The 13,067-nt window shown below is 41.6% G+C and overlaps 1 protein-coding gene across 1 annotated transcript in view; it reads left to right on the forward strand.

The window, feature by feature from the left end:
- The window catches only part of LOC149455744 (adhesion G protein-coupled receptor F5-like), a 180,071-nt gene that overhangs the window by 158,472 nt on the left and 8,532 nt on the right, over positions 1-13,067 (forward strand). The window contains exons 15-16 of the mRNA XM_089685892.1: positions 4,254-4,295; positions 11,395-11,460. Coding sequence (XP_089542018.1) covers positions 4,254-4,295; positions 11,395-11,460 — 108 coding nt within the window. The remainder of the gene's footprint in view (positions 1-4,253; positions 4,296-11,394; positions 11,461-13,067) is intronic.

The following is a 13,067-nucleotide window of genomic DNA, read 5'->3' on the forward strand; positions in this document are numbered from 1 at the left end:
AAAATACCTCCAAGTCATGCAAAGTCTTTGATCGTCTTGCATGAACCATGCATTTGACATCTCCCCAAAGTTGCTCGATGATATAAAGGTCAGGAGACTGTGATGACCACTCCAGAACCTTCAGCTTTCTCTGCTGTAACCACTGGAGGGTCAACTTGACCTTGTGCTTAGGGTTATTGTTGCTGGAAAGTCCAAGAGCGTTCCATGTGCAGCCTTCATACAGAAGAATGCAAATTGCCTGTGAGTATTTTCTGATAACATGTTGCATTTATCTTGGTCACACATCCCCAAAACATCATTGAACCTCCATCATGCTTCACAGTAAGGATGGTATTCTTGTCACTACAGGCCTTGTTGACCCCTCTCAAACCATAGCTCTGATGGCTGTGACCATAAATCTCTATTTTGGTTTTGGCACTCCAGATTACAGTGTGCCAGAAGCTGTGAGATATGTCAAGGTGTTGTTGGGCATATTGTAACCAGGATTTTTTGTGGCATTTGCGCAGCAAGGCTTCTTTATGACAACTTTACCATGTTGCTCATTTTTGTTGAAGTATCATCATATTGTGCTCTTTGAAACAACCACACTGTCTTTTTCCAGAGCAGCCTGTGTTTATCTTGAGGTTACCTGTGGGCTTTTCTTTGTATCACAAACAATTCTTCTAACATTTGTAGCTGCAATATATATATACTGTGTATATATATATATATATATATATATATATATATATATATATATATATATATATATATATGAAGGTGGTATCAGCACTGCATTCAAAAAAAGAGCCTTGCTGTTCCACACAAAACAGGTAATGTAGCAGCATTTAAAGTAGGCACTTATAGGGGTTGCAGAGATTAATAGGGAGGATGATACATAGGCTTTAAGGCTAGGTCCACGCTATTGTGGGTGCGGAAATGCATGTAATTTGCATGTGTTCCTAATCCCGCAGGCATTGTCAGCCAAAAGGAGCTGCTCATTGTCAACTGCAATGAATTCTTAATGGTACCCCCATGCACCCAAACAAGGTGCAATATTTTGTGCATGAAACCATATTGTTCCAAAGTACCATGTGGTTCCCTGCAGCTGCATTTTCAAAAAAGGGTCATGGACTTTTGCCCTACGTTTCAGGCAGGTACAGCAGCCCATTCAAATGAATGGGATGCTGTGCCCATGCAAACATGAGCCACACCACTCACAATAGTGTAAACCTAGCATAATGCACCGATAACAATTTATTGCATACTTCATGGCAGGCATCATCAACACTCAATTGACAATGCATGCTTCCCTGTCTAATAGGCAACCCTAGCAGTAGGGATGGGACCAATATACATGGGTTCAGTTTGAGGTGGGTTTGGTGAACATTACAAAAGTTTGGTTGCCAAATCCAAACCCTATTGAAGTCAATTGGGGCCAAATGTGAAAAGAAAGAAAGTTATGACAATTTTCTAGGATAATAGGCAATCAATTGCCAACAAAATGGCATGGGGAGCTAGGCACTGCCCTGCGAAACATTTAAAAAAAACAGAAAAAAATATTTAAAAATGATGTTGGGGGGAGGGGATTTTTATAATTCTTAAAGCAAAGCATAAAAAATGTAAAACATTCCTTCAAATAACATTACTGGAGGATACACAGAAGCAAAGAAAAATCACAATGAAAAAAATGACATGGGTTCCCCTTTGAAATGTTGATGAGGACAAAGACCTCTTCCTCACAACACTGGCCTGGTGATTGTGAGGGGGTCTGTGAGCAGGGGGTTATTAAAATCTGGGTGTCACACTTAACAATAAGGGGACCTCCATGCACCAGACCCATATGTGAATGAGTAAGGGGTAAGTAGTACTCCTACTTATTCACTAAGTAAATAGTAAACACACTGATACTTTTGACATGTCCAAAAGTCCCAAAAGGAAATCTGTTGTCAATCACATCATCTAGTGATGCACAACCACATCAATCAAGATTATTAACTAGATTATTAAAGAAAACAAATCCCGTCAACTGCTGACAAAATCTGCTCCTGCCACCGATTCACGCATAATTGGGGCCATACCGCTATAAGTGGGTGGCGTGCCCCAGGAGATGTCCTTTAGCGTGAGTAAGCCAGGTGTCAGGTGTTGCTCATTGAAACTGAAATGGCTTTACATTGTGGGAGGTTTTTTTTTTATTAAAAGACTTGTCAAAAAGTGTCCCTGTGTTTATTCCTTTGTTTGTTTTTTTTTCGTGAATGATCGGGGTACTAAGTACTCTTTACTCCTTTACATGAAAGGACTGGTATCTGGGGAACCCCTTATTGTTATAGGGGGTGTCCAGATTCTGATAAGTGGGTCTCCATAACCACTGGTCCAGTGTTGTGGGGAGCAGGCCCTTGTCCTCATTAAAGCAGAATTTTAGTCAGAACATTAACTCCTGCTAGATCACGTCAGGCTGGACATTTTTGCAGGTATAGCTATGTAAAACATTAAAAATAAGTGCTTACACTGTTTAAAATCTAGTAATACACTGTCTCACCCTGCTCTGCACATGCTCAGTTGCTCTCTGTTTTTTGGCACTGTGCTTAAATCTAGAGGCCGATCTGCTGACACCTTAAAGATTTACTGCTGCTCAGGGGCTCTGGGCTTCAGCAAAATGGCAGTCTCCAGCAACAGGAACAATACTGGAGACAATTTACAGCACAGATTAATTTTGGTAGCATAGTTATTATTATTTGGAACGTGCTGTATGTTTAATGCTAAAGAACATTATTTTGTATGGGTAAAGTTCCGCTTTAATATGGGGACAAGGTTCCTTGCTAGGGGTTTCCCCCTCGCAAGCTACCCCTCCTCCATGTTGAGGGAATCCCTGGCTCACAGCTTTATGGGTCTGGTGGAATGAAGTGTGGGTACACATCTCTGCGGATCTATGCAGGCACATTTGCACAGGCACAGCAGACCATTCATTTGAATGGACTGCTGTACCTACAGGAAACACGGGTAAAAAGGTCCCTGACCCTTTGTTAAAACTGCAGGCACATGGAACGTGCTGCTTTTTCCAGTGCATGGGGGTGCTATTAAGAATTCATGGCACCCCAGTGTATCTACAAAAGAGCAGCATGTTGTGCCAGCGGGTTGGGAATGCGCATGATTATACACACATTGCCACCCTACATACATGTAAAGCTAGCCGAATCATGGTTGTTAGAATGGAGAATTGGAATGCCGCTGCACAAACACAGACACTGCTCCCAATCTAACATCCGTGTGGGGGCATGGCCCTGAATGCAGACAGTATGCATTCAGGGTTGTGCATCCACATCTGCTGCATACCAACTTTACCCTGACTCCCAATACAATGGGATATTTGCACTGACTGCCTAGATAACACGGAATTCCACAATGGCTGACAATGTAACATAGGCACTTGCACTAGCTATCAATGTAACTGGGGGATTTTACGCTGACCACCAAGGTAACGGGGCATTTGCTCTTCACACCTATGTAACAGGGCATTTACTCTGACCAAAAATGTACCAAAGGGATTCCACACTGGTCACCAATGTCTCAGGGACATTTGCTTTGATCTTTCACAGCATAACAAAGGTATCTATAATGACCACCAAGGTATTGGGATCATTCACAGTGATGATGAATGTAATAGATAATTCTACACTGACCATTTGAAAACAATGAGAGGCTGATAGCTCTCACAACTATTCACTGGACGCTGAGGAGCAACAGGGTAAATAAGCTTTGTTTGAAAGTACATGGCTGGCCATGCACCAGTAGAATTTAGTTCAAAAATATTTGTTTTCGTAATGTCCAATTTCTCATAGTTAGTGGGGTCAAATTGATGTTCCTTTTTGACTGTAGTAATGAGAAAATTAAAATGAACAAAATTCAAACTTTGAATTTGGTTTTCATTCTGGAAAATCATACCTATCATAGAGAAACCAGTTTAATATGTCTGTAACTCCATGCAAGTGGCAGGTCTAGATGTAATTTGAAGGTTTCTTTATCAAAATTAGTTGACTTTATGAGAGAATGATCTGATAAATGACTGTATTTCCATATGAACACTTGAACAAAAATCTTACTGTGTATGGCCAGCTTACCACTTCACCCAATCCAAAGCAACTAAAGCCCCTTAGATTCCATTCTGAACATATCAGCATGAAGCCATTTTGCTATCCAGTGTGTTACATATGCTTGCAGTAATCATATACATGAATATAATAACCCAGAACATATTCTTTGTTTTTTTAATCCAGGGTTTGTTCATTTTGATATCAACTGTGCTGCTGGACCAAAAGGTAAGAAGCAATTTATTATAAATTACTTGAAAAGACCTGCCATCAGCATCAAGTGTAATGTGTCAAATGAATAGCAGGGCATTTGGCTGATTTTAACTGCCCACCAGACACCCCCCTCCCTTGCCAACACCTTAGAAGAAAAAAACAATAATTTAGGCATAGTGTCATAGGTTGAAGAAAGACTCTTTTCCATCAGGTTTAACCCTTTAAGAAGGCAAAACAGAGTTTTCTGGACAACTGTTGCCAATATTGCCATATGGGGGGGGGGTTCCTTCTTGACCCCAAAGGAGTCCAGACAGATTAGTTTTCTTGATCAGAACACCTCCTATATTATTCTAATTATAGCTATGAATACTTATTAGAATATTATCTTGTTCTAGTTCATTTTGCCATCATTCCCTCCCAAAATCATCTCTAGTCTATGCACATCCAATGTCCCAGTGTAATTTGTAATGTATTTGCACCATATCAACTAGTAAAACATGGCTCAGAGGACCCCACAGCAGTTCACTGGTAGTACAGCAACAGCATACTCCACACAGTGGCCGTCCTTGTCTAAAAGAGATAAATAATCTTGCTTGTAGTATCATGGGGGTTATGGGGTGATTCCTCTCCTCCCCCACATGATACTCTAGGTGTAATGTGTTTTGTGCTTCCCAGTAGCAACTGAGCTAAAGTGTGTTTGGACCCAAAAACAAAATATCAAGCTGAACTTCAGCCTTCCCTGAGTCTTTCCCTGTATTTCACTGTATACTGTGAGAATCCCATAGTTTGCATTCGAAGCTGCAATAAATAAAATATAGTCCACCTCTAGCATCATCTAGCTCTTTCTTCCCCAGTTTGACTGTTGCACTCCTTTTAATCTTTGAACTTTACAGAGGCTCAAGATGATATGTGGGCCTTACCTTGAGCAGTCTGCATTTGCCAGAATTAGAAGGCCGGGCAGGGCCCTTACGCACATCTGCACATGTGCCATAATTATTGACAGCCAAATGAAAGAGGCCTGATGTTCCCGTTTAAAAACACCTACACCTCCAAAGTGACAGCCACCCATCAAGACATTTTCACATTTGCATTACTTTTACCAAGAGTCAGCCCACTCCTTGCATCAGGGCTGAGGGCTCTTAAGAGGAGTACTGATGCAGGACACTGTGATGTATTTAGGAAGCTATGTACAGTACTTCATGTGGTAGGGTGGCTACAGTCACCTAAATTAGACCTATGGCCCCATAAAACAATATATAATATACTTAAAGGATAGGTTCACCTTTTGTAACATGTTACATGTTATACCCATATATACGGTATAACATGTAATATGTTACTGTGCTCCAGTCCAGTCCCCACAGGCACCCAATTCCCCATTGAGTGGATCTTCTCCCCACACCCACTGTCACAATTTGCATCATTTTCCTGTGAATGAACACCTACAAGTACTGTCAGCCATTGCAGCTTTTGGCTTGTAGTTCTCAATGAGTTGTGAGGGTGCTGGTAGTTCATTGATATTCAGGTCCTCATGTAACTGCCTGCACATACCAGGTACGAAAAGACAATTATACTGAGTATCTGTAGGAGCCTGAGATTGCACCCGCAATCTGTTTATCACGGATGCAATGCTCTGCAGGCTACTTAAAAATAAATAAATAAATAAATTCACATTTTTTTTTACCTGCAATAAAAAATATGCATTTATTTTTTTTTAAGGTGAACTTAACCTTTATCTATACGTCTATCAATCCTGTTAGTTTTCTCCTTGGTCCCCCTTCAAAACACACATACCTATTGACCCTGCTATTGCAGTACAACTAATCTATCTTTCTGTGATGGTGTGGCAACAATGCAGCACTGCTCCTGAATTCAGAGCAAAGTTGCCACTCCCATGTAGGCTGTGCCTGCTTGCACTACAGTTGGAAGGAGAAGATGTTGCAGGGGGCATAACTCAGCATTGTCAACTATTATTGATAAGTCTTAGCTTGTGAAACAGCAACCAGTCCTGCTCCTACTGTGAGCTGCAGTGTCTGGGAAGTGAAGCATACAAGACAGAAATGAAGGAGGTTTTGGCTTCATCAGGGAAGGTAAAGGAGGTTTTTTTGTTTCATTTGTGAGACTTGTGCATCACATAGTAACTGGATTTAGTATCTGTTTAGACGTTTGTACCATTACCCCTCACCTCACCCCTTCAGTCTCCTCTCACATTACTATCCTACTAAGTGACGTATTGGCATGGATGTCACTCCACTTCCTCAAACTAAATTTAAATCTCTCCTCACAAGACCTCCTACTCTCTAACCCCCTTGTCTCCTCCTCCCATGCTCGTCTCCAGGGCTTCTCCAGAGCTTCCCCCATCCTCTGGAACTCTCTACCCCAATTTATCAGACTATCGCCTAATCTGCTCACTTTTAGGCGATCTCTGAAAACCTATCTCTTCAGGGAAGCCTATCCTGCCATCAGCTAATACTGGAATCTTCTACTCTTCCAACCAGTCCATCCCCCACAGTTACTACCTTTTGTACCACTAGCCCCTTCCTCCTAGATTGTAAGCTCCAAGATGCAGGGCCCTCCTATCCCTCTTGTATTGAACTGTATTGTTGCTGTATTGTCTCCCGTTATATTGTAAAGCGCTGAGCAAACTGTTGGCGCTATATAAATCCTGTATTATAATAATAATAATAATAATTAGTACTTTAATTCTTTCTATGAAAAGAGCCATGTTGCCTACCAGGCTGGAAATATGTTGTTCTCTCTTCATCTCCATTACCTGGGAGATGATGGAATTATTAGTTTACATAAAAAAGATAACATTGTTTTGCTCTCTGTCCAGCTCACAGTAAGTGATGATGGTACTGCATTCCTGGCAAGATCAACATACCTGCTGAAAATGTTCTTAACCCGAAAAAAACAAAACTCATTTTTGCTTTGGGATTTAAATACACTATGAAGGGGAATTTGTTAAAACTACTATTCTGGTGTAAAAGTGATAGTAAACTGCAACAAAACAAAACAAAAAACACTCCCTGCAAGGCAATGGCATAATGTGCTAGTATGCATCGCATACTAGCACATTATGTGAAAGTTACCTTAACCCCTTCACACCTAAGGGTAAAACAAATCTTAATGCCTAAGCACAATTTTTCAACGTTGACATGTGTTAGTAAAACCGTACATATCATCGCAACTGCTTTGTACATCCAGGTGAATTATACCTTGTTTTTTTCAGAACAAATTGGGCTTTCATTTGGTGGTAACTGGTAATGGATATCGCATGATTTTTTTTATTATCAAAGGAAAACTGCCACAAAATAGTAAAAAAAATATATATTTTTTATTTAGCTGTGTGTTTCTTGTTACTACCATAACCGAACACCGAAGAACAACCCAAAATAAATTGTCCAGCTCTTGGCCATTGCAGTGATACCATATATGTGTATTGTATTTGCTGTTTGTACCCATAGTACAGCCCAGAAACAATAGTGCGCATTTTGTTTTTTGTTTACCTAAAACACAGGGATTCTGACACTAACACCAATTAAAAAAAAAAAATCCTGACCTTTGACCCTGACCTACCCTGGCACTGAACTAGATCAAACCTTGATCTAGGAATTTTTTGTTTATTTTTTATTTTATTTTTAATATTTATTTATTTATCTTTTTTTTAACAAACATTTTTTCCCCTCTGTGCCAGAAGTTAGAGAGATACAATGTATCTCTCTCCTCCATTCATAGAGAGAGAAAAAAAAACAAGGGGGCCAGGCTGTACAGTGACTGATCAGGGGCTATCACAGCGATCATGTGACGTGGAATCGGGAGTCCCGGTTCCCGATCGTTAGAATGGGACCCGGGGCTCCCAGTGACACCCCGGTCGTTGTGCTGGGAGTGTGCAGTGCGGCACGGTCCCAGCACAAAGACAGGTACACAAATATGTGGCCCCACGGAAAAAAGCCCAGTTCTGTGAGGCCGCATATTTGTGTTACATCGGCGTCAAGGGGTTAACTGCTTCCCAACTGCCCTATAGCAGATTTACAGCTACAGGGCAGTACGGGTGCGCAGAATCACATATAAATGCTTGGTTCTGCATTTCCGGGTAGAGGGCATGCATGAGACGTGCACTCGCCCTACTCGCGCCGCCATTCACGGCCATGGCTGTCCCCGGCCGGTGGTGTAAACAAAACAGTTCTCCTCCCTGTCAGCCTGTGCACACTGCTTTGCATGGCTGTGTACAACACAGCCATGCAAAGCAGTGTGCTTACAGTGAAGCACACACACAGAGCTTACAGTGACAAAGCACATAGTTAACCCTTTGATCGCCCCCCATGTTAACCCTTTCCTGCCCAGTGCCATTAATACACTGTCAGTGCTGTTCTTTTTAGCACTGATCACTGTATTGGTGTCACTGGGGATGTCAGTGACACTGAGTCAGTTCCCCCCAGTGTCAGAATACCCGCTGCAGTCCCGCAGTCCCGCTATACGTTGCTGATAGTTGCCATTACTAGTAAAAATTAAAAAATTAAAATTCCAGTATCTATATCGCCATTTGTAAAAACTATAAATTTCACATAAACCAATCAATTTACACATATTGGGATTTTTTTTTAGCTAAGACATGTCGCAGAATTCATTTTGGCCTAAATTTATGACGAAATTTTATTTTATTTTTTTTTTTTACTGGACATGATTAATAGCAAAAAGTCCAAAATATTGTTTTTTTTTCTCAAAATTGATAGTCTTTTTTTTATAGCGCAAAAAATAAAAAACACACAGGCAATCAAATACCACCGAAATAAAGTTCAATTAGTGCGAAAAAAAGTACGTAAATTTAATTTGGGTGCAGCATTGCATGACCACGTAATTGTCAGTTAAAGTAACACAGCACCGTAATGCATAAAATAGCCTGGTCAGGAAGGGGGGTAAATCCTCAGCAGGGCAAGTGGTTAATACAAACCCCTTCAGCGGTGTCACCGCTGTAAAGGCTTCCATCTTCACCTTGTCTTCCTTGCGGCTTTGCAAACTCTGGCCATCTGACTGGCTGAGCCACGATGACGTCATTCCTGTGTATGTTTACGGGAGACACGGGCCACGGCACACTGCTCTGAAGGAACAGCACGGGTATGCCAACTACAAAAAACCCTGAATATCTCTTAAATGGTGCACGCTTAGGAGATATTCATTTTACAAAGTGGGTTTACACGATCAGAGGACCATTTGTGAAAATCAACCATATAGTCTTCCACTGGGCAACAACCTTGCTGTAGAGAATGGAGGGTAGTTTCACACGTTGCGGGTCATCGTAAAGTTGTGCTATTGCTTAAAAAAATGCAGAGACTGAGTTGAGAACAGGACCCTTGTTCTAGCAGGTGGTGGACCCAGCATTGTGGCTCATCAGAAAGGAGGGAGATGATGAACCCCACCTTTACAGTCTCTACAGAGAAAGTCCTTGGCTGGAGCGCGAGATATAGTTGACAGGCATTCTTGAAGGCCCTGAACTTTCTTCAGTCACTGGAGAAGCATTCTGGAGTGGGTACCCTAGGTTCAGGAGGAGGAACTACCGCAGTAGGAGCAGCTATAGAGCATTCTTGTGCTGAGGTAGCTTGAGCAGAGACCGGGAGCGATGGGTTCTGGTCTGTGAGAGAGGTGAATACCACAAGATTCTGTATGTGACCTTCCAGCTGAAAGTACCCTTCTTCTAAATTTTTCACTGCCTGGGTGACGGCAGCGACTTGCTGGCACAGAGCCTCAAATGGGGAAGCACCTCTATCAGCTTCAGACATACTGGCTGGATGATACTGTCACATACCTGGTCAGAGGCCAGAGTGCTGAGAGGGCTCCCCTTGCGGCTAAGTGCGGGACACACCAGAAGGTAGGAACAGGAGGTACTCGGCCCAGAGAAGTACAAATTGCCATTGGGTTGAGATGATGTTCACCTGGTAATGGCAGAATCAACAGAAGTGGCTGCAGAGCTGAAGTTCTCCAGACATAGCAGGCAGAACTTGGTAGCGGACAGATGTTCTCCAGACGTAGCAGGCAGGACTAAGCGGAAGGCAGGTGGCAAGGTAGGAGCCAGGCTAGAGATCATGCACAGGTGATCAATCAGGAGCATGAGCAAGTTCAGAAGCAGGCCGAGGGTCAAACACTGAGGATGATGCAGGAGTGAGGTCAGAGGGATAAGCCAGATCATACATGGGTAATCAGGCAGCATTAGTGCAAGCTGGGTTATACACAAGAGGCAGGCAGTAGAAGAATCCATAAGACATGCAGGGGTCAGAGCCAAGATAAAAGTCAAAGACAAGTGCAGGGGCAATCCGAGTCATTAATGGAAATCCATTAGTAAACAACAAAGGAGCACACGGGAACAGGGGGATGACGATCATCTAGTGATTTGTGCACCAGAGTGCTGACTTTAATTTAAATAGGCCAGTGGGTGCCAGCAACTATCAAGCTTCGTGTGCACCATGGTGCATCTGAGTGCGCGATTGTGTGCACCTGTACCCTATGGTTGCGCACATTTCTGCGCACATTAGCATGGGTATACCGAGGGATGGCAGATGTGCCATTTCTTCTGCAGCTGATCCTCTGACAACACCATTTTAATCCCTCATATTAACATAAAGCGCAAAATTCATGAAGCATCTCCAAAATGTTTTATTCTGACTGCAACTTGTGCACCAAATTCAGGTAGTTCTAAAAAGTGTCACTTTGCATTGTGATGCATTGAATGCACTGAAAGCACCAAATTCAAAATAAAATACATACAGTTTGTATGTTGGAGCTAATTATGACCAACTTTCTTTTGGCATATAGAGAGAAACTGGCGCAAACAGATTTTGCAAAAGTGTATTTTGCATTTTAAAAATGGTGCAACATTCCCCAAATTGAAGTACAAGTTCTAGACAAGTATATACAGTCTGCATCAGTTTTACAACCACTGAGAGACGTTTTTGCAAAATCTGTCAGTGCCAGACTTTATGAATTCCAAGGTATAAATCCAGTATAATTGTCCAGCGTTGTAGATTTTTATAGTTCCTCCATCTCTGAACAGATCATTAATGATTCAGGTTAGATCTTTACTGCTCTGGATGTATAACTATTCTATGTTTGTTCTTAGGTACGGAAGGCGGTGAGAAGCAGCATAACTTCCTCCTACTTCAGAACACTCCGGTCCAAGGGGCAGGTGAGTGTATCCCATAATACACATTGGGTCTGAACATTAAAGTATAACTAAAGGCAATTTTTTTATAGCTAGAGTGGAGAGGGATTAGAGCACCTGACCATTTCTTTTTTTGCTGTCTGTGACCCATTTAGGAAGATTCCCCTTCTCTATTTGTCGTGCTTACCATTATCCCTGAGCATGAAATTGAAAGAGAACCACAAACTTTGGATTGTCCCCAGAACAGGAATAAAGGGAAATTTTCAATTGGGGACACTAGTTCTGGTGACAACCAGGGAATCCCATTCTTTAAAGTGACCCTGTTAGATATTGTAATGCTCAATTGAACTTTCAGTTTAAGTCAGTTAAACACATTCCAGGTGCACCAAAACAAAAGGAATGCAAAGTCGTACAGTTTGTTTTCTTAAAAATTAGCTACATCCTGAATAGAAAAGCTTGTCCCCTGCCAGCATGCTTAGACCTCTGTTTGGAAGCAGCGGACTCTCTACAAAGGTCTAACATGCCCCCCTGCCAAGTCATAGTTCGAGTTTTTCAGTCACCATGATATATTTGTATTGTTTGCACTAAATGTTTAAGCGCATACCATTAGGTCTGTCTGCTTTTTTGCCTTGGTTTTTTTCTTTTTACATTTTACAATTGGCTCTTTTTCACACATCTTATCTCCTGTTTAATCTACAAAAGGAACATTTTTTGTTAGTTTTAATAATGCTGTTCCCTGGTAACTCTAGTACCAAGCCATATTTGGAACTGCGTTACCTCTCCCCAGCTGCCAATCAGCATACACCTGTCCTAAATCTAAATGAGAGTTGTGGGCAAAAAACTCTTGTTCTTAGTCATGACATATACTGTAGATACATTAACGGTCACAAAAAAGTTTTATTTAAATATACACCTTAATAACCACTCTGTGTGTACCAAATACCCTGGCAAACTCAGTTATTTCCTTATAAAAGTAACAATGGCGTCATCACTGTACAGCATAAAGTCTGTGCTGAGAGCAGACCTGTGGGAGGGGCCCAGCAACTCCACCCACTACAAGTTGCCTGCAGAAAACTACAGGAGGGGGCAGATACAAGACCAGTCACCCTGCACATAGAGAGAGAGCAGCAGTGACCAGTCCTTACTACAGGAAGTTCCTGCACAGAGGCAATGTTTCACACTAGATTACTGCACAGATCTGGAAGAAATATGTAAAGCACAACAGATTCACATAAGAATACACAGGTCCTTTGTATTTAGACAATAGAGGTAATTTAGAAAAACAGGAGCAGTCAGAATCTGGAGCAGTTGTGCATAGAAACAGATCAGCTTCGGTGTTGCAAAGGAAACTTACTGTATGTATTGGTGATGTACTCGTGATTTGATTTCTGTCCTATTTTTTATGTATTAGATGTTCTTCTTTGTACCAGAAAAATGTAATAAACAAATAATAAAAAAAGAAAGAAACAGATCAACTTCTAATTTCAGCTTGCTGAGGTAAAGTGTTAGTAAACACACAAAAGTACAGTCTGTGTATGCAGTAAAGCATTCTTGTTATACTCACTGTGGAACCTAAAGGGTTAACCCTCTGCATTGTGAAAAGGGATGTTTGATCTTTTCTTCTCTGCCCC

This window comes from Staurois parvus, unplaced genomic scaffold (assembly GCF_062004578.1).
Source record: "Staurois parvus isolate SC_StPar_1 unplaced genomic scaffold, SC_StPar_1.0 ptg000388l, whole genome shotgun sequence".
Classification (NCBI taxonomy): Eukaryota; Metazoa; Chordata; class Amphibia; order Anura; family Ranidae; genus Staurois; species Staurois parvus.